The sequence below is a fragment of the Phocoena phocoena genome, chromosome X (genome assembly GCF_963924675.1).
Source record: "Phocoena phocoena chromosome X, mPhoPho1.1, whole genome shotgun sequence".
Lineage (NCBI taxonomy): Eukaryota > Metazoa > Chordata > Mammalia > Artiodactyla > Phocoenidae > Phocoena > Phocoena phocoena.
The window spans coordinates 14133406-14156162 of record NC_089240.1 but is presented as its reverse complement, the minus strand read 5'-3'; the positions used below and the strand labels follow the sequence as shown (position 1 = coordinate 14156162).

The 22757-nt window shown below is 48.4% G+C and overlaps 1 protein-coding gene across 2 annotated transcripts in view; it reads right to left on the bottom strand.

The window, feature by feature from the left end:
* NHS (NHS actin remodeling regulator) overlaps positions 1 to 21311 on the bottom strand; it is a 343808-nt gene extending 322497 nt beyond the window's left edge. For both annotated transcript variants that reach the window (XM_065900995.1, XM_065900994.1), the window contains exon 1: positions 20783 to 21311. In XM_065900995.1, coding sequence (XP_065757067.1) covers positions 20783 to 21311 — 529 coding nt within the window. The remainder of the gene's footprint in view (positions 1 to 20782) is intronic.
* Positions 21312 to 22757: the final 1446 nt, after the last annotated feature.

Sequence of the window (22757 nt, the reverse complement as noted above, 5' to 3'; positions counted from 1 at the left end):
ATAGCAAAAAGGGCAATGATTCTTTCCTTCCTGTAACCACAACTCTTACAATTCTCCAGTGAAGAAGTAGAGCCTCTTTCTCCACCTCCTGAGTCTGAGTTGGTCCTGTGGTTTGCTTTGACCAGCCCTAAGCCTAGGCCTCAAGAGGTTATGGATATTTCCCTGCTGGAATCCTGATCATGAGAGATTCCGGACTCAGTTACCTGCTTACCCCAGCCAATTCCCAGCCATCCCTTGGACGGAAGGCCATCTTAGACTGGCCTGTTCGACCGTGACTTGCCAGTGGATCAGCAGCTCATCACAGACATGAGTGAGCTCAGCTGAGACCAGAAGAACGATCCCAGCTGAGTCTAGCCCAAATTGCCAACTCACAGAATTATGGCCTAAGTAGTGGTTGTTTTAAGCTACTAAGTTCGGGGGTTATCTGTTACAAAGCAGAAGCTAACTGAAGTAATGTATTTATGCCCACATAAATTAGAAGCCCAGGTCTATTCCTGGATTGTTAACTAACCAATTCTTTAACCTTGGATTAGTCACTCCACCCTTTTGGGCCTCAGTTTCTAAACCAGAGACACAAGGAAAGATGGTGGACTGGCCCAGTGTTTTGCAAACATCGTTAAGCAGACAAGGCCCTTCCTCAAATGATACTCTCCAAGGAACCTCAATATATGAAACAGATAAAAAAAGGACCTGCCCTGGTTCTCAAAGAAGCTAAACCCCATCTTTTCAGCTTCCCTCTAACTCCCCCCTCTTTCTCCCACCTCCACTCCCTGAAGTGGCACCCCAGAACTCTGTGGATAAAGTCTGGAAAGCATTGTGCCATTCAGTTTTCCTAAGGCTTCTCTCGGGCTAACATTCCGTGAGTCCAGGCCAGAAGGGGAGACTTAATTTTGCATGAATCAAGCCAGGCTGGCCCCTCTGGTAGCACTGCCCACACTATGTGGGAATTAGTTGTTTACTTGTCTGTCTGCTCTGCCAGACTGTGAGCAACTCAACTACACAGACTGCTCTTCCCCCTTTTGGAGTTCCTTCCCTACCCCCATGCTTGCTGCTTGCCCCACAGTACAAAGCATCTGGCCATGTAACTGGATGCTTAGATAAATGGATCAGTAGGTGGGTGGATATATGGATGGATGGATGGATGGATGGAAGAATGAATGAATAGACAAATGACTACATGATTCGATAATTCATCGGATAATAAATGAGTACATGAATAACTTTGACACGTTATTCACAATCTTTCAGAGACAGAATGAATGTTAGCCTTCTCCCTCAGTGGAAGTCCAGGCTCCCAATAACCTTTTTAGCATTGTCAGACTGCTCTTGGCACAGTCTGAAACAACGGTAACTAAATTAGTACCTCTTGGAAAGCAACCCCAGTTATTTTCTCAGATTTCCTATCAATTCCTTTCAAGGTCAGGAAGCATCTCTCAGGCCCCCAACTCTGCAAATGTCAGCCAGCCTCTCCCCAGCCCCAACCGTATGGATCACCCTCCCCGACTTGGCAGTTCGCACACATGCCCAAAGACTTACTTGTGCCCTACATAAACAGAACCTTCTGCAGAAATCTCTGCCCCACTTGTCCACTGTCTTCCCAGCGAAAGCTCACTTCGTATGCTACCCACTTTGGTTGAGTGGCCATGATGCAGGTGGGTCTACAGATTTCCAGCTGTGTGTCGAGAGCAGGAAGCCCACAGGGAAGTGCATTGACTCAGGCCAGGGATTCTTCCTGTCCTCCTTTAAAGCTTCTGCTTCCTGCTCTAAGTTCTTAACGACTATTTAAAATCATCTTTAGCTTTAAAGGATGCTAAGTTTGACAGTGCTGTAAGCCAAGATAATCTGGCCAGAAAGTAGTCTGATGAATTTAATATCTATTTCTTTTAAGGTGGGGAATGAGCACAACAAAGTGCAATCTGGAACAGAAATAGAAATAAATCCCAGAGAACTGATGCAACATCACTGGGGTAAAACAGCAAGCAGGGATGCCTGGTGACCTTTTGAGTTTGAAGAGATAAGGCCACGTTTCACTGTCTTGTTATTCTATTATTTAAACTCTGTGCCTCAGTGGATATATTTGTCCTGCCGTAAAGTTCTTTAAGGTCCCCAGAATACTCTGCATGCCCAATAATTATGGTGTAGAGTAGGCATCTTATTTTATACAATCAATACATTCCTTAAAAGTTGCAGGGTATCAATTTGTTTTTCAATGGAATCGTTGTCAATTTAAAATTTTCATTAGCCTTTGTATTACATAAGTAACATGGAAAAGCAAAAAGGACCTCCCTTCTCAAAAAGAAAAAAAAAGTTATCTAGTATAATCCCACCTGCCAGAGATCACCACTGTTAACATTCCAGAGCAGTGTTTTTCAAACTATGGCTTGTGGCCCATTAGGAAATCATGAAATCAACTTAGTGGGTCATGACCAGCATCTTAAAAAATGAAACAGAGAAAAGGAGAAGAGGAATAGAATTGGAATAAAGTAAAATACAGGAGGGAAAGATAGAATAATATAGTAAAGAAAGAAAAAAATAAATATATCAGAACGCATTACATAGAGAAAAGTAGTATTGTTGCTAAAACTATTGTCTCAGCTACAGGCATCTACTGGATCACAAATGTAAAACATATTTCTCACTGTGGATCATGATCAAAATATGTTTTAAAAGTACTGATTTGGGGGCTTCCCTGGTGGCGCAGCGGTTGAGAGTCCGCCTGCCAATGCAGGGGACATGGGTTCGTGTCCCGGTCCGGGAAGATCCCACATGCCACGGAGCAGCTGGGCCCGTGAGCCATGGCTGCTGAGCCTGCGCGTCCGGAGCCTCTGCCCCGCAATGGGAGAGGCCACAACAGTGAGAAAAAAAAAAAGTACTGATTTGGTATATATCCTTCCAGACGTTTTTTCCCTATATTCTTACATCTTCTTAATGAACATGCAATAATCTGCATACTAATTAGTAGTAAGAGTTTTTAACTTTGGAATATAACATAAACACAATTTTGAGTTAATCAATATCTATTTGTATCATTTTAATGGCAGTAGACTATTTCACCATTCCAGCATGTAGTCATGTTGTTTGCTGTACTAATGTATAGTAGTGTTGTTTGTTTGATCAATTTTCTATTGCTAATCATTTAATGTATTTCCAATAATTCTTAATTATAAGCAACACTGAGGCATCTATACATTCTTTTACTTAGATACTTATTTTCTCAGTGACGTCTCTTGCATACGGTGTTTTTGTATATTAATTTCATAAAGGCCCACTGCTTACTAGAAAATTTACACCAATTCCACACTTCTGTCAGCAGTGTCTGGAAATGATACCAATTCACACTTCCATCAGCAGCGTCTGAAAGTACCCTTATACCCACCCCATCCTCATTCCCACCCCAAACCTGACCATTATCAGTATTTCATTTTGGCCTACTTGAATAAATGAGAAAAATGGCAACTTATTTTATTTTGGCTTGATTAGTTATCTGAATTGAGGTCACTCACAGTTAATTTACACCCACCTTCAAGCAACACTATAGAATACAAATAGGCAACCACCGAGCTAGGAAAGAATCCCGTGTATCCAGGAGGGCAATCTTTTGGGTCCAGGTAGTAAAGGCCTTGATATAGAAGATGACTCCTGCTACAGCCAATGCCTTATTTTACCCAATCTACTAAGTTACCATCAAACAACCAGTTACAGCCAGACACGTAGCCACTGCCTGGCCCCATCACACGTGCTAACATCCAACAAAGCCATATGCCTGCCATCAGATGCATGGCTGGTACTCCTTGATTCGTGAACCTTTCTGTCCAGACGTCCCAATCCCAGCCCTTCTGAGCATCCAAGGTCCCACCTGGACATCGTCCGTATGTCTTTTTTTTTTTTTTTTAATGCCTCTGCTTCCCCATCATCAACTGGAGGCGGAAGGCTATCTCAGTGGCGATAAGGAGCTGGGCAGGGTAAACAGAGGACCAAAGCTGAAGACAGAGAGCCATGTCTGGATCCTGGCTGAGGCCCTTTTAAGCAGTGTGCTCTTAGAGCCACCAGGAGAGCCTCCGTTTCCTCATCTACAAAAAAAAATCACATTTCCATCACAGCATTCTGAGGGGCTTGTGAAATAACATGAATAACATGTACTAGCAGAAAGCAGTCACACAACAAATGTAAAGGAAACGTGAGTGTGCCCGCGAATTTGCCTGATGTCCGCCTCAACAGGTCCAGAAGAATCTCCTTGATGACAGTCAGCTCATGCAAAACTTCAGCCATTTTCTAAAAACTAGGGGCAGGGCTGGCCACACAAAAAAAATTTCAGGGGTGAAGAAGTAATTGTAGGCCCTGGTTTCGGCTGGGGCCCCCCCAGAAGAGAAGGGCAACTCGAGCCAAGCAGTGGATTTAAGCAAGAGCTACCCCGGTCCTCAGAGTAAATCTGGGTTTTTAAAGGCCCCTTATTCTGCATAAATCTCTTTCGCATTTCACACCTGGTTTGTAGAGAAGAGCATACCCTGGCCCCAGCTGCAACTTCTGACCTCACAGAGCCGTCTCATCAGGCCTCCAGCTTTTAAAAGCCAAAAGTCAGTTACAGTCTTCTCTGCATTTGAAGAAAATCTGGGTTAACGGTCCAAAGCAGTTCCCCCATGGAAAGAATCAGCTCACTTATCCTCTAGCTGGGAGAAGGAATATCGCAAAGTACAGTGAAGCTGAAAACCATGTTCAAATTTATCATAAACCGCCCCCCCTTTCAAAGGCTCAGCTGTGTGTCACTCGGCAGCAGGGGTCCCCGGGGCCTTTTCACAGCCATTTGTCAGACTAAACTGTAAAGGCTTCACACACTTTCACACCCAAAGGAACCAAACGTTCCGTCGAAACACCAGGCGGCCGTACGGCTGCTGGAGCCCCCAAGATGTTTCGGATATTTCCAGGAGGCTTGAAGGAAAAGGCTCAGACTCAAACAGTCGGGCCTCAATTCTCCAGTCTTGGTCATTTCAAACCAAAGAGTGAGGAAGCCTGGGGGGCTGGGGTGGGGTTACGGGGGTTACACTACTCACTGAGTCCAGGACTTCTAGCCTCAGCAGTGGCGTCTGGGAAGCTGAGCCTGTGTCGGAGGTTTGAAGGAAAGTCCGGTGGGTGGCTTTTTAGAACCTGCTTGACGCCTTTTCAACCCCCAGAATCCACAAAGTTCCGTCTAGTCCGGGTTGCTACTTTGTGGATCAGATATCCAAGGCCCTGAAAGCAGAGCCACGAGAAGAAACCCTCTCAGGGGGACAGAAAGGCTTTCCACTCTTCGTTGCCTCTTGCCCTCCTGAGGAAATGTTCTGCTTTGCCTAGATTTTGCATAAAATCTTGACAGTAGGGGCAAATAGAGGAGGCAACTCCCGACAGCTCTAAAGCTAATCCCTCCAAGGGATTAGAGGACTCATCACTCGATTTGTCCTCCATTCCCTCCCCAAGGGAAGGAAGCGATCTGAAAATCCAAAAGGATTCTCCTTCTCACAGAGGAAGAGCTGAAGCGGCGCCAGTAAAGATTCCAATGGCAAACTCCGATTACAAGGGGTTTCCAAGCGATCTGAAACACAGCTCTGTGAACAGCCCTCGTCTGAGAATCAAAAGGCTCCATGGCTATGCTTTAATATAAAAAGAGGCGGAAACAAGGTCCTTTGAAGTAAATCACATTTCCTTCATTTTAGACGCCCAAACTTTGCCATTACAGATCAGTCATCATCTTTCCATTCCAGAAAAGCAGAACGAAACTTTTGCTTAGCCTAGAAGCCAAGAGACGGCAAGGAATAAGAACAGTCGCTGTCAGAGCCTTGAAACACCTTACTGAGGAAGAGAGTTTTGTAAAACTACAAGGCAGGGAGTTTTCACTCAAAAGAAAAGCGTAGGTACGTTCACCAGAAGATAGGAACTAGAATGTTCGTCGCAGCATTATTCAGAATAACCCAAACAGGAAACTATCCAAATGCCCATCAACAACAGAATGGACAAATAAATCACGGTACAGTCATACAAAGGAATACTATACAGCAACGAAAATAAACGAACGACACTTACATACAACATAGATGGGTCACACAGATATAATTTTGAGCAGACAAAAAAATCCATATATAAAAAAGCACATACTGGATGACGACACAACAGACCAAAACAGACTGTTAGAAGTCAGGATAATGGCCAACTAGGTGGGGAGCGGGGGGCATGCTTGGAAAGGAACTGGCAGGATTTCCAGAGGGCTGTGAATGCTGTTTCTTATTCCAGGTGCTGGTTAAAGAGGTACGTTCAATGCGTAAAGATTCATTGAGCTGTACATTTATAACTTGTGCACATTGCTTTGTGTTATAATTAAATATGCGTATGTCGTTTTTATATGGTGGGAGAGAAAGAGAATGAATAGGAATGAATTCTGTTGGTTACAGGTAGCAACATTTCTCTAGAAACCAGAACTCTGTTAACAAGTCTTCATTTCCATTTGCTTACTTGAGGAAAGCTGTTACACTGCTCTGGGCACACACAGAAACTCTTTATGTGTCTCAGGGGAAAAGACTCTATATTTAGAGCCCCTTTTATTCCGTGAAAGTACTCTGGAGTACTTTCGTCACCTGTTCATTTTCAGGAAAACCAGTCGTTTTTTCTCCCTGTGCTGTATCTCTACATTAGTCAGGGTCAGCTAACTGCTGTAACAAATATCCTCTCAACCTCACAAGGAAAGTTTACTTCTCCCTTATGTGAAAGCCAATCAGGTGGCGGCATACAGCCTTTTATGTGATGATCCTGGGACTCAGGCTCCTTCTGTCTGGTGGCTCTACCATCCTTCAGGGCCTTGGAGTCCTCTGCTGGGTCCTCTGCATGCAACCAGCACAGCGGGGAGGAAATAAACTGCAGAGGATCAGGTAGGAGCTTTTATACGCCCATCCCAGAGGAGAGCAATTATTCCTCTCACATTCCATTGGACAGAACTCAGTTACATGGTCCCACCTAAATGCAAGGGAGGCTGGGAAATGTAGTCTGTGTTGCCCAGGGTTCGGAAAGGGCAAAGCAAGTCATTACCGGACATGATAGAGACAGTCCCAGAAAGTGAGGGCACGGGTGTCTGCACTCAGCACCACTTCCACAATGGTACACGTCCTCAGCCGGGCCTCCCCCGCCATCGGCACAAGTCCACGTCCCCCAAAACAATGAAGGTGTAATGGCAGCCGACGCTAAATTGTCCTTGCAGTATCCCATGACATGAGTTAGGCTAGCCAAGCCAGAAAGCGGGCTGAGATTCTTCTGCTCTCATTTGCACCCTGCATCCAGCCAGCCAGAATATTTATGCTGGTTGAGGAGCGACAGGGGCTGGGTATTATCCATTTTCACATCTGTTTCCTTTACCCAAGCCCCCTGATAATAATAATGATAAAACAACAACAAAAATAGTCACACACGGCTGGACCCGTCTATGGATTGATTCGCTCAGTCTTCACAACCATTCTCTGTGGTGAGTCCTAACACTATCCCCATTTCACAGATAAGGAAACTAAGACAAAAAGGCTACAAATTTGTCCAAGGTTGCATAGCTGGCAAGTATCAGAACTGAGAGAATCAAAGGCCTTTCACTAGAAAGGCAACTGCGATTAGGAACACAGCCTGTGATCATTGACAAAAAATCCCAGACCCTCAGGGTACAAACCTTGAACCCAAGCTTCCTAAAGGGGGCTTGATCCAACCAAGGTGAACAGGCCACAGAAAAGTATACAGAGCAACTTGGAAAGAAAGTCCAACCTGAGAAGTAAAGGAGGGTGTCTCTTTGGTTTGGGTTTTGTTTTGTTTTGTTTTAAATTTTCCTTCTCACTCAACAGCTGTTAAAAACTGTGAATCGGCAAATCAATCAAGAAAACCCAAAAGGGCTTCCAAATTGACCTTGACCAGCCAATACTCTTAATAGGCTACACCTCTCACTGTCTTTACTCAAACGAGTGTGTAAGTGAATCTCATTTCTCACTATCACCTCCCACCCTAACACCAGCCTGAGATTCGCCGGTCCTAGGCTACGGGGAAAGGGTTAAAATAAAGCCACACAAGCAGCAACCTTATGCAATATATTTTCCTTCGTGCAACTGGATTAGTTTTAATTAGCGAAAGCTCAAACTTTGCCAGATGAGCTCTAGTGACATCTGATACCTGAGCAAGGCTCCAAAATCTCTTCTCTCACACTGAAGGCATTTAACCCAAGTGAAACTCTCCGAAAGCCTTCCACGACAGCCTTCCCGGTGTCTCTTCTTGGTTTGCCCACTTTCCCCCAACACTGCCCCAAACTTTGAAGCATCCTTCTCTCCTATTTATGAAGCAGAAAGCCCCATGACTCTCACATGGAAAAGGATTTCTGTGCTATTTATTCATGCTGCACTCTCCCCGCCCCCAAAGTTCATCCCTAGAATCAAAGTCTCAATAAACATGTACCATCTTGTAAATGGGAGCACTTCAGGGGCGAGGAGGGGGCTGGCTGAGGCAGCAGAACTTTGATGCGAAATTCACATGGAAAATACAGCTTTACTCGTATTATTAAAATATAAATCCATAGTGGGAAGCAGCCGCACAGCACAGGGAGATCAGCTCGGTGCTTTGTGTCCACCTAGAGGGGTGGGACAGGGAGGGTGGGAGGGAGGGAGTCGCAAGAGGGAGGGGATATGGGGACATATGTATAGGTATAGCTGATTCACTTTGTTACAAAGCAGAAACTAACACACCACTGTAAAGCAATTATACTCCAATAAAGATGTTAAAATATATACATATAAACCCAGGCTCGAGGAACAGAGTCCAGATGCACTTTGGAGAGAAACATAAATATTGATATTATAATCTAATGAACACTGTCTCACTGGCTGTCATCCTTCCTCATAGCTCCTACTTCTTTCCTCCCTCAGTTGTCTAGTAGTAAAAATCAAGAGTAGCTGAACTCCAGAGTGGGGCTTCTTAGATATAATAATTAGAAATCACATTTTAAACAACTTAGATGTACTTAGATATAATAATTAGAAATCACTTAGATAAATGCACTTAGATATAATAATTAGAAATCACATTTTAAACAACTTTCTTCATCCTCCAGCCAGGCTTCAAGCATCAGCTGAAAACAGTTACAAATCAGCATTCCCTGCTACTTACAAGTTTGCTTAAGAGTAATAAGTTCTTTCTCTTCCCGCCTCTTTTTAAATGTTATTTTAGCTTTATCTTAGAAAAACTCCTACTTCTAAGTTACCCCTGGGGCCTCTGAGGCCAGATTCTTATCCTTGTGTCAAGCGGTGCTCTCCCTAGAGCTCGGCACCAAGATGTTATAAACAGTCAGCGCCATCAGACCAAAGTGAGGAAACTCCACTGTCCCAGTTTGTGTTAGAAATCTGTTTTTTTTCTTTGTCTTTTTTTAATTGGGATACAACTGCCATACATTGCATTAGTTTCAGGTGTGCAATGACTGCTACAAGAAGCCTACTTAACATCCACTATCTTACAGTGACAATTTTTTTTTCTTGTGATGAGAACTTTGAAGATCTACCCTCTTAGCAACTTTCAAATGTACGTTATTATTGACTATACTCACCATGCTGTGCATTACATCCCCAGGACTTTTATGTTATAACTGGAAGTTTGCTCCCTTGCAAATCTCAAACATGGAATCGCTAGTTCTTAGCCTGATCCTACTGGATGGTCCCGAAGTTTCTGTGGAATTCTTATCTTCCACGCCCACATTCATACAACACGCCTGACAGGGGCTGGTGTGAGGGCACCAGAGTTCAAAAACTGTTTTCTAACAGTTAGTACTCAAAAGAGTACTCTCTCTCTGAAGAGACGGAAGAGTCGCCATCTTAATAGGAGGGTCGGTTACACAGGTGAATACGGTTGTTAAAACTCACAAAACTACACACTTGAGAGCTGTACATTTCACTGCAAATTATACATGGACTTTTTAAAAACATCTTTATTGGAGTATAATTGCTTTACAATGTTGTGTTAGTTTCTGTTGTAAAAGGACTATTGTTAGGACACCTTTTCGATTGCCCTGAGACAGCAAAATAAGATTAATCAACAAGGCTCTCAGAGAAGTGCCTGCCTGGACGTTTAGAAGTGGCTTTGCAGGGAAGAGATATGGGAACATATGTATATGTATAACTGATTCACTTTGTTATAAAGCAGAAACTAGCGCACCATTGTAAAGCAATTATACTCCAATAAAGATGTAAAAAAAAAAGTAAAAATAAAGAACTGGCTTTGCAAAACGCATTAGACACGTGTGAGAATTTGCTTTCGCTCCTCCTAGCAGGAGCGTGAAACGTTATAACATGGCTTCCCTTGGAGCAAGTCCGGCAGAGTGAGGGGTGGGGAGGTCCTTTCCTTTTCAATTTTATGCCCTTCTGTGTGGGCCGAGGTGCCCAGCCCTGAACATGAAACAAAAGATGCCAACAGCTCTAAGCTGGATCCAACCGCTTCTCATTACTTCCACCAAACTACCACTGTCTCTCACCAGGACAGCCTCGGACTGGGTCTGTCTGCTTCTACCCCTGCCTCTCCCACAGTCTCTCCTTGACCGAGTAGCCAAAGTGATCCTTTTAACCTCTAAGAAGTCAATCATGTTACTGCTAGGCTTGAAACCGTCCAGTGAGTCCCCACTTCACTCAGAGCAAAGGGCAGAGTCCTCACTCACGATGGCCTACTACACTCTACCCCGCCGGGCCGTCGTCCAGCCCCCCTCCCCGGCCTCCTCTCCTCCCACTCTCCTCCCTGCATGCCCCAAAGCCACCACACTGGCCTCCTTACCAGCGCTCCACCACACCAGGCACGCTCTCAGCTCAGGGCCTTGGCAGGATCTCCGGTTTCCTCTGCCGAAACACGTCCTCCAGCGCACTACCTCATTAACTCCCTCACCTTTTCCCAATCTTCACTCAAATGCCGTTTCCTCAATGAGGCCCACCTGACCGCCCCACTGAAAACGGCAACCTCACTCCAGTCCTCTGGACCGCCCTCATCCTGCGCTAGTTGCTTTTCGCCCATAACACTTAACACCTGCTAACGTGCTTTGTACTCCTTACAAGTAACACTAGGTTTGTTGTTTATGGTTTCTCTCTCTCCTCTGTAAACTGTTTGGAACTTTTTGTTCACTGGTGAAACTCAAGGGCCTAGAAGAGTGCCTGGAATACAATAAATGAATGACCCTGGATGCTAAGATCATTGGTCATTTTATTTTGATACCTCTCTGCATAACAAAAAGAGGCCACGGAGGGCTTCCCTGGTGGCGCAGTGGTTGAGAGTCCGCCTGCCGATGCAGGGGACGCGGGTTCGTGCCCCGGTCCGGGAGGATCCCACATGCCGCGGAACGGCTGGGCCCGTGAGCCATGGCCGCTGGGCCTGCGCGTCCGGAGCCTGCGCTCCGCAACGGGAGAGGCCACAACAGTGAGAGGCCCGCGTACCGCAAAAACAAACAAACAAAAAAAGAGGCGACAAAGAACACAGAGATCTTAATAGCCGTCTGACCACAGAGAGGGACAGAGAACTGCTTGGTCAGCTGTCTCCTTCCCCCTGACCCAGCATTTCACAGATTCAGGTACAGGTTTACACCTGCTTGGAAAAAATTAACACAGGCCTCCCACTCTGCATGATCCAATTATAGTACCAATAAAATAACAGCCAATAATTACCAGGGGCTCACCATGTACCAGGCGCAGCTCTAAGTGCCTGAGCGCTCAACCTGACTCCTTTGGCCCTGTCAACAAACGAATGTAGCAGGTACTGTTTTTATCTCCACCCCATAATAGATGAAGACCAGGGACCCAGGATTTGAAGCGCGTGGTCTAACTTCAGCATCCGTACTCTTAACCACGCACTAGCTTCCTCTCGATAACTAGATAAACCAGATACCTGACAACCTTGCTCAAACTGAGCCCAAGCAAACTCCGAAGGTTGTGAATTCCAAACCTTTCTTGAAGGAACAGAGCACAAGGACATAAAGTTCTCACCACGTATCCTCAAAGAAAGGCAGGGACAGGCACTTGGATTCTCTGCCTTGGACAAACCAGGCACTTTGGAGCCAGAGGAATGGACTCTAGGACCCAGAGAGTTCCCTTGCCGTCCAGCTTTACAGTCCTTCGATGGCGAACACCAAAGCAGGTTCCCCCAAATAAACTCTTTATCCGTTATACACAAGGAAATTTAAATAGCCCCTCTGATGGCTGTGAGTCCAGTGTGAGCCAGACTAACCTCATTTCCCTTTTGAGTAGGGTTATTAGACTGGGAGATCAAAGAAATGCTCCAGACATATGGTATCTTGATTTCAGCAAACCATCTGACAATCACTCATGATGATAGATCTTGTGGGCAAGGTGGAGAAATGTGGTTTGAATGGGAAGGTAGGGGGAGCGTTCGGGGCTGCTGCAACAATGGTACCCAAGGAACAGTGATTAATAGACGTCAGCCTGGAGGGATGTTGTTAGCACCGCCTGCCAGTGTGCTCCGGCCTTGAGTACATCGGAACAATAATTTTATCAAGGACGTGGGTGATGGGGTAGCGTCATGTTGAGGATGTCTGCAAAGAGCAAAACGCTGTGGGCAGTAGCTGACACACCGAATCAAGATTGTAAACCATCGCCACTGACTGGAAATGAAAGAGCAAAGCAAGCAAGATTCAATTTAACAGAGACAATGGGGGAGTCCTGTGAAATTTAAGTTCAAAATACCAACTACACAAATGGAACAGAGGAAGCCTCATGTAAAGGAACTGCCACCATAAAGGAAAGGGGTTTGTTGGGCTATAAGAGCAATCACGCACCAGTGGTGTCGTGCAAAAGGTTAAGGCAACAAGGGCCCCCTTAGTCCTAGGAGGGGCGTGAAGATGGAGAAAGGAATGGGTCCATTCCTGTGGCAGGGGGCGACCAGACTGGAAGGGGATAGGAAATGTGGCATTAAGATTCCTGGTTGAAGGAAGTGAAGTTGTTTCACCTGGGATGAAGAAAGCTTAGAAGGGACAATAGCAGTCACCTCTAGACACTTAAAGAGGTCCTGGAAAAGAGATTATAAGCAGATTCCATATGGCTCCAGACAGCAGATTAGGACTGAAAGGCAGGCATTGCCAAAAGACAGATTTAGTCTCAGTGTAGATAAGGATTATTTGAGAATGGGAGCTATACAGCAATAAAGTTGGGGTGTGGGTGGCCACGCCTAGGAGTCTCAGAGGGCACAGAAACTAGATGGGCTTCCACTTGGGACATCTTTAAAAAAGAGTCTCACCCTGAGTGGGAGGCTGGATTTGAGGGACACTAGGGTCTTTCCCAACTCTAAGATCCCAAGACTGTCCAACACTTGTTAACCTCATTTTGTTCTTGGTTAATTTCACTTTGAAGGACTTGGGTGTTTCATAATTAAGGAATTTTTCAGCACACGGATGCCCAGGTCCTCAGATTCCTATTTCAGTACACTCAAACCTTCTCATGTTCATTAATAGATTGAGGGACAGACATTAGCGTCAGAAACAAAAATTGACCCTGCCTGTCTTAGTCATTTACAGAGATGAGCTAGACAGGGTCTCTGCCCTTTGTGGGCTTACAGTCTGGTTAAGAGTGCTCTCCAAAACCTTATTTCAACAAATTTAGACCTTAGAATGAGAGCCTTACATTCAGAAACCATTCTCACCTCATTATCTTTTGTTTTCGCTTAACTATCAAGATGTGATTCATGAGGAATTCTTGATGCAAAAAGAACTTGCAGGAATTTTTGTGATTGATAGTTTGGTCTTGAGACACTCTTCCCATGATTGTTTTTAACCGAGGGTCCCACAAAATCTTTTGGTTCACGATTTTTACTAGAGTAAAATGAAATTCAACTGAACTATCAAAACAAAATCCCAACTGCATTTAAAACTGCCTTTGTTCTAAAATTTCAAAGCGTTGGGAATTACCTGGCAGTCCAGTGGTTAGGACTCTGCGCTTCCACTACAGGGGGCCAGGGTTTGATCCCTGGTCAGAGAACTAAGATCCCGCAAGGCACGGATGCGGCCACAAAAGAAAAATTCAAAGCATTATATGAAGTCAATGGATCTTCCAGACGTTTGCGCTAACGTGGGACAACAGGAAAGATGTCATATGTGACTGGAACTTAAAGGTGATGCCCACCGTAGACCAGAAGCCCTGAGACTGAAGATGTTTCTGAGCACTTATGCGGCATTTACACTTTCCCGATGGCATTGTGTGGAAAACGCCTCCACAAACGGGAAGAAAGGAATCTTCATTGTTACCATCTTAGCAATGTCAGCCCAACAGAACCTCAAGGATTTCCTAGGTAAAGTAGTTTGGTAGTTTTGATTTAAAAGCCCAATCCAGGGACTCCCCTGGTGGCCCAAGTGGTTAAGACTCCACGCTCCCCATGCAGGGGGCCCAGGTTTGATCCCTGGTCAGGGAACTAGATCCTGCACGCCGCAACTAAGAGTCCGCATGCTGCAACTAAGACCCGGCACGGCTAAATAAATAAATAAATAAATACCCAATCCAGTACAACAAGAAAAGTCCAGAAAGAAATGTGCTGCTGTTACTGGTTATGAGGAAATGACACCCATGAATTATTAACACTTGAAAGATTGTGTTTTTCTCGGTAGCTCCGTGATGCGTTTAAAAGCAGCTTTCAATGGAGCTATTCGGATATCATAATGCCTCAAAAGAACTCACTGAGTAGAGCCAGGAGGAAAAGACACCTAACGACAGTTACGAAAATAACCCCCACTAAAAACACATTAAGCAGACTGCAAAGGGTTTCTGTGAGTGGTAGAACGAACAGAACGGGGAGGAAAAGGATGATCCTTCCAAATCAGGCTGAACCCACAATTAGCACTGCCATACCGACCCCAAATGATCGATTCACCCCCTGTGTAACTTCCTAGTCTACTTCTGGGCTTAGCAGTTCCTGGGTCTGCTCTGGCTGAAATGGCGCATCTCACACAGGGAGCGTGGATCTCTCGGGGCCGTCATCACTTGCCCATTCTACAGGACGATAAGCAGTCCTCTCAAAGGCTGGCCGAGGAAACGCTGAGGAACTGAGGGGGTGTGTCTTGGTCATCGTGGACCTGAGCTCCTTTCCAGCCTCTTCTCACCTCTGAAGCACTGACGATCTCCTCCTACGCCAATGAGAGGTTAGACTGTGAGCCCACTCAAGGGTAGTAAGTTATTTCCAGACCCAGCACAGAGGGACTGGAGGGCTTGGCCATGTGACGAATCTAATAACCCTTGGGGAAGGAGTTTAGGGAAAAAGAATGAGAAGCGTCACCTCTACCACACTCCCAGCCCTAGGTCTTTGTGCTCACAGTTCAAAGATTAAACAGGTTGTTTTGACATGGGTTCTCCCAGACCTGATGAGTACAAATGCAAGTTCAGGTGCAAGAAGTTTTTGCGGGAGGCGACCCCAGGAAGCACCCATAGGTAACTCAGAAGTGAGACGGAGAAAAGAAGGCAGTGAATACACAGTGTGTTTTCAAGTAAGTCGCCACTGTGGGCAACTGCGGCTCAGTCCTCTGGGAACTCTGAGAGATGGTGTAGAACGTGCCTCAGAGCTCTCTCCTCCAAGGCGCAAGGAAGTGAGGCCACTGGTCCACCAACGTCCCGTCCATCATTGATCGAGTACTACTTCAGAGGCAATGATTCGCTTGCACTTCTGGCTTTCCCTGTGTGCGAGGCCCAGCGCGGTCCATCAGTCAGAAAAGAAAAAAAGCCCTAGGCAGAGTCACAGGAGTTGGCAGTTAGCAGCCATCAGAATGAGAGGTGAGGGCTGAAGGAATCTAGCAGGGCGCCAACACAGTCTGCTGTCCAGAAGGAGAAAAGCTAAGATAAAGGTTAGCACAGGGTTCTAGAAAACTCGGAGGCGGGAGGTGGCAGGCAAGGAATCAGATTCCACTTCACAGAGAAGATGACGTGTCCACTGATTATCAAAGAAAGAGCAGAAATGAGCCAGTAAAATGTTCCAGAAGAAAAGAGTAGTATACACATTGGCCCGAAGAATGAGAAAGCCTGGCAAGTTGGGGTACAGCCAGTAGTTCAGTGTGACTGGACTGGGGTGGAATGTGGGGGAGGCAGGGAGGGACATGTCAAGTGGACGGAAGCGTATCGAGAAGGGCCTTGATTTTAATACCGTAATTCCCCTGGATTTGTGCAGCAACGCGTGGGAGAAAAGACTGATGTCTGGGAATACAGTTTGTGCACTCAGACCTGGACCCTAACTCTAGGCTCCAGCACTTTCTAGCTGTTGCTCCCCAGAGCAAGTTGCTAGTCCTCAGTAAAGTACGAAAATAACTCTCATAGAGTCACTGTGAAGATTAAATAAGACGATTCATATAAAATCTTAGCATAGGGCCCGACATGGAGCAGAACTGAATAAATGTTAACTAAAAATAAAATAAATCTACTCGCTAGATGACAAACGTGTTACTGCAGTGAGATGGGAAAACGATGGTCTTTTCAGGACATGGCAATGGATTAACTGTGCATCCACGTGGAAAAAATGCATCTTGATCCCTACCTCATACTATTTGCAAATATCAATTCCACGTGAATCATGGATCTAAATGACAAAGGCAAAAGAAAAAAAAAATTCTAGAACATAAAAGAATATCCTCACGACCGTGGGGTCAGTGAAGAATTTAAGAACAAACAGAACAGAGCACGAAGACCACTAACCATAAAGAAAAGGATCCATAAGTTGGACTACATAAAAATAAGAACTTCTGCTCACCAAGAGGTAACACTAAGAGTGAAAAGGCACACAACAGAGAGACGGTAATTGTAATATCTATAGCTCACAAATAACTCACATACACAATATATAAAGAACTCCTACAAGAAAAAAACATACAAAGAACCTTACTGGAAAGTGAGTAAAGGCCTCGAACAGGGAATTCACAAAAGAGAATATTCAAGCGGTCAAAAATATATATGAAAAGGTGTTCAATCTCACAAGCCATCAGCAAAATGCAAATTAAAACCACAATGAGATTTTTATTAGCTACCCACAGAGTAGCTACAATGGCCATATATACACTACCAAATGTAAGGTAGATAGCTAGTGGGAAGCAGCCGCATAGCACGGGGAGATCAGCTCGGTGCTTTGTGACCGCCTGGAGGGGTGGGAGAGGGAGGGTGGGAGGGAGGGAGACGCAAGAGGGAAGAGATAGGGGAACATATGTATAACTGACTCACTTTGTTATAAAGCAGAAACTAACACACCACTGTAAAGCAATTATACCCTAATAAAGATGTAAAAAGTAAAAATAAAAAAGACCATACCATACCTGTTCTCTCTTCATCCTCTCTTATGTGGCCTTCCTCTCCACCTCTCCACTTAAACAGCACTTAGCAGGGCCGCTCATTGCTGACAACGTACCAAGCTCAATGGCCTTGCCTCAGCGCTCATCTTCCTCTCAGAAGCATTTGACCAAAACGATTCCTCCTCCGTTCCTGAGACACCTTCTCCTGGCTTCCATCATACCATGCCCTCCTGATTTCCCTTCTAGCTTGCTCACTGCTCTTCCTCAGTCTTTCTTCTCCTGTACTAAAATTCCGAAGTTGGACTGCCCGAGGCTAAATCTTGGTCCCCTTTCCTTTACTCTCTACATGGTCCCGAGCTCCAGGGCTTCGCGTATCGTCTCTACCCTTACATCTCACATCTACATCTCCAGCCTGGACCTCTCTCTTGAGTTCTGAACTCACACGTCTAATTGTCTAAGACATAAGCAGCTCAAGTTAACATGACACAAACAGAAAAGCACTGATTCCATCCCCGCCCCCAAAGATAAAAGATCCACTCTTCCACGAACCTTACCCATTTCTGGAAATGGACCTTTTGTGAGCTGTTTAAGCCAAAAACAACAACAACACTGGGTGTCATCCACAATTAGTATCATTATTTGCTCTTATACCCTGTACCCAAACCAACTGGTAAGTCCCGTCAATTCTATTTCCAAAATGAATTCAGAATCCAAGCACTGTTCACTGTCACCCTAGTCCCAGCCACGGTCACCACTCACACTGTCTAACTGGTCTACCAGCTCCGGACTTGCCTCCGGAGCGACTTTGCTAAAGCATGTGTCAGATCATGTCACCCCTGCAAAAACCACTCCAGCCTGTCTCAGGGCAACAGGAAGCAGCTGTCCAAGGATGAAGCAGCATGGAGAATGGTGACCCGGGTGGGAAGGCTATACAGGGGGTATGGAGGCACCCAGACACATTCAAAGGGAGAGAAAAGAGAACTTCGGTCACTTCCAGGCTCCCTCTCCCTTTGAAACTCCCCGAGGCCTTGAGCAATGCTAAAGGGAGATGCATGAGGTAGCAGATGCCACTGGTACTCCACCCACACACAGCCCCTCTCCCCTCCCCAGGCAACCCCTGCAGACATTCCGGTACACACCATAGGCTTTTAGCATCTTTCTACCTGGCCTGGGAGCCTGCTGAGCTCACCCCGGGGGCAGGCCCCAGGAGCCAGGGAGTTCATACTCCAGGTGCTCTCCATCAGTGAGCGATGGAAGTTGCTGGAGAAATACTGCAGCTTCCTCACTCCTCAGTGGGACACTTCTGAGGTGTGTGCTGGATTGAACCCCAGTTGCCCACTTCCCCACTCCCTCCCTGTGCTTCCTGGGATCCCCTCTCAAATAAACTCCTTGCACAGAAATCCTTGCCTCCGTCTCTGCACACTGGGAAGCCCAAATTAAGATACATAATACTGTGCTTTTCCTCCCGAAGGTAATGCCTTTTATGACATCAAACAGGAACAATGCCATCCTAAATGTATCTGGACAAGAGGAGAGGTCTGTGCACGAAGTATGGAGATACCGTTTTTGAAAAACGTAAAAATAATAGATTTTAAGTCTAACCCTTGTATTCTATGAGCTCCATCTTCATTTATTTATTCACGTATAAATATGCACAAATAGAGTATATGTTCATCAATCGTATGCACACACCAAAAATCCCCTCTTTTCTCCATTCACCATTAGTTTGTACTCCAAACAGTGAAAAAGATTATATTAAATTCTGGGTACATAACTACCCACTCCTGCCTCTGAAGAAAAAGGAGAGAAGAGGACTCATTCTGCTCCATCGCTGAGTTTCACTTGTGAGAAATCTAATTTAAGGTGCAGTGGGTCACACACACACACACACACATACGGGAAATGTATGCACCACTCAACAGTCTGCAAAACTTCCCTCCACTTCTTTTGAAGTGAAATCACCACTCACCCCGACCACACTCCCCAGATATCAGCGCTGTTGAAAGTGAAGGGCCGGTCCCTGCTGTGTGGTTTGAGGTAAAAAGGAGGCAGGATTAAAGCGCTCATTTCAAGTCCCAGAAGTAAAATACGACTTGGCCTACGGCAGTCCTAATTCTTTCCAGAACTCATCCCCAGAATTGCCCTTTTAAACAACCAGTCATTAACCCAACTCCGGGTCTTTCATAGCTGCGAAAACCGATCGCGCACATCATTTATTCATTACGCTTATTATTATTGTTATTGCAGAAAAGCAGTGAATTCCCCGGGCGGGGTTCAGAGGGGTTTTTTTTGGGAGGGGGGAGTGCGCGAACGGGGCGGGGGGGGTCGGTCAGGAGGCTGTGCGGGTTGCGGGACTGAGGTGCCCGGAAGTCCCCGGGGAAGGATGCCGTGAGGGCGCCCCCGCCCCGTGCGCTCCGAGGCCACCGCCACCGGCGCAGCTGCTGCAGCAACCGGGGAAGCTTCTTATGTAAGTCAGAGCCGCTGACATCACCTTCGCTGCGAGCGTCGCAGCCGCTGGACTAGGCGCCAAAGGACCGGCGTGCTGGCTTACGGCCCCCGCCCACCGTCCGGTTGTTCCTAAATGACTCCAACGCCTCCCGATTTAGCCAACCGTGTGCCAGGGGACTCTCCCGAGCGCCAGAATGACATTTATTGGGAGCCCTGGGATGTCGCAAGAGTGAAGTTAACGGGCAGCAAAGGTGTCCAGGGGTCTTGTACACACGGGTGAATGTGGGCGACATTCCACGTTGGGGGAAAGGGAGGGGGGCGGAACCCCTCCGAGATTCTCGGAGGGAAGATGGCACAGACAGCCATTTAGTAGGAACCCTGTTCTGTTCAGGGCAGAAGAGATGCCCAGGGGTCTCATCGATCTCCCCAGGGCCGGGGACACTCCTCCATCCACGCCCCTCCCAGGCCAGAAGGCTGGAGCAGAGCTCTTCGGAGTTCACTCCGGGAGGCGAATGGCGCCGCGCTACGTCGCACACAAACGCAAGGCACAAGTTCGGGGCTTGGTGCAGCCCGTGAGGTCACAGTAAGAGGGACAAAAACGCCACGGCGTTGCAGAAGCCCTGAGAGGACACTCACTGCTCCTCGAGCGGCCCAAGCACGCACTGGGGTGGGGGTGGGGGTGGGGGGACCACAGGGCTCCGGGATGGGCTACTGGAAACCACAGAAGTTGCACCAACCTCCCGCCCCGCCGGGGAGGGACCGAGAAACCGAGCCCCAGAGGTGAATGACAGGCCCCTCTGTCTCCTGTGTCCCCATAAATGCTCCCTCTCAGCCCACGGCTGCCTTCGAGTCCCGAGACTGCCCCTTTAACTTTCTCCCCTCCGCGTCTGCGTCCCTGCCCCGAACTCCGGGAGGCCTGGGGTGGGTCTCAGGGGAGGCAAGCGTAAGGTGCAAAGCTGCAGCAGGCGCGGCGCCGGGATTGCGGCGACCGCGGAGGGCGCGAGGGTGCGGCGCCGACGCGGAGCGCCGGGCGGGCGGGAGGACGGCGCGGGTACTCACGCACTGCCTCCTGCTTGGGGTCCAGCGTGCCGAGCACGCGCTGCACGCCACCGAGCTTGCCCTGCAGCGCCCAGACGCGACGGTGAGTGAGCTGGATGTCGCTCTCGAGCTCCTGGAAGAGGCTGCACGCGTGCCGGGCCACGTCCGAGAGCTGCCGGAGGACGCGGGCCAGCGCCGCGTTGCTGACCGCGCACAGGTCCAGCATGAGCAACACGGCCGCGGCCGCCGCCGAGGACGCCTCGCCGGCCGCTGACGCCGCCTCCAAAACCCCTGCCGCGCTCTCCTCGCCCGCCGCGGGCGCCTCTCCGTGCGGCGGCAGCGCCTGGTCGGTTGGCGCGGGCAGCGCGCGGGGCGCGCGGGGAGGATCCTCCGGCGCCGGCGCCACGGCCTCGTCCCGTCGGCCGGGCAGCTGCAGGGGCGGCGGCGGCGGTTCAGCGCTGCCTCTGTTCGCGTCCTCCGCCGGGTCAGGCGCCGGGCGTCGCTGCCGGCACAGCCACTGCGGCTCCACGATCCGCTTGGCGAAAGGCATCCCGCGCAGCCGGGCCGCGACTTTCTGGTCTCCTCAAAGCGCCCCGGGCGAGCGGGGAAACGGGCGCGCCCACCTGGGTGGAGAGGGGTTAGGAGTCGGGCAAAGGCGCGTTCGGGGAGTCCGGATACGCAGGGGGCTCCTCGCTCACCTGGCCTCCTCCTCGTCCCCGCCCTCCCCTTAGCAAATCAGTCCAGCCGCTCCTCCTCCGCGTGCACCGTTCCCTGAGGAGGATGACAAGCGCGGGGCACAGAAATCCCGGGGCGCGCCTTGGCTCTCCTCACTTGCTTCCAACCCGGGTCGGCTGGCTCAGCTCCATCATTCCTGCGCTCGCCGCCGCCGCCGCCGCCGCCCCGGCCGCTGCCGCCGCCACCGCCTATATAAATGGGCGTGTGTGTGTGTGTGTGTGTGTGTGTGTGTGTGTGTGCGCGTGTGCGCGCGCACCCGCGCGCGTGTGTGTCTGGGTGGGTGGGTGTGCGCGCGCCTCAGTTTGAAAGTACCCCGGCGCAGGCCTCTCCCCGCGCGCCCCTCGGCCGCTCCGGGGAGCAATTGCGCCCGGGATCTCTCTCCCTCTCTGGGCTGGGAGGAGGTTTCGGAAAGGCGCTTCGAAAACCCGGAGAGAGGAATCCGCCTCCAGCCCAGGCGCAGGAGGCGGCGCGGGGGCGGCGGGGCGGACGCAGGGCAGGGGAAGGGAGGGGAGGGGTGGGGGGGAGAGGCCCGGGCGAGCGGGGCGCAGCGCCCTGTGCGGCCGCTGGGAGTCACTGGTGGCCTCGCCTCTCCAGGCTTGTTCTGATGCCTTTAAAGACACTTCCTCGCATCCGAGGGGTGAGGATTGAGACTGTCAGCGCGGTGAGGGCGGGGAGTCCTCAAGTTGGGGTTGCCGGTGTGGGTGGCGAGCGCAGAGGCAGGAGGGTGGGGTGCTGGGGATGCGGCAGATTTGACGTGTTGGAGCAAGTTGCTTCGCCGAATTCCAGCTCTGAGCAAGTTCTTTGGGTTCTTAGCTGGGAAAACTGGGCTGCCCCTTAGAGTGCCCTGGGCTCTGTGAGCGCTGTGACACAGCTGGGGAGGGTGACGGGGCGTGGGCGCATCTTGGGGTGGCCAGAGTGGGCAGGACGCTATTTATACCCCTTCCCGGGCATCCCTCGGCCGGCCGCTACGCTGGGCCAGGTCTCTATAGAACATCATGAATGAGACCCAAACCACCCATGAGCAAAACCCCCAGAAAACTGCTTGCCAAACTCATTGACGCGTTAGGTAGGATAAGCCATATTATCTCCCTGTCACCCTACTCTGCTGATCAGACACGGGAATGTTAAAGTTCTCCATCAGAGAGCTGATGATTCACGGAAGAAAGGAAGATTTTCCCATTTGGTTAACTGAAAGGTATAAGTTCTCAAAAGGCATGTACACTATTTCGATTGCAGCAGTCGAAGGCTGGATGCTGTCAGC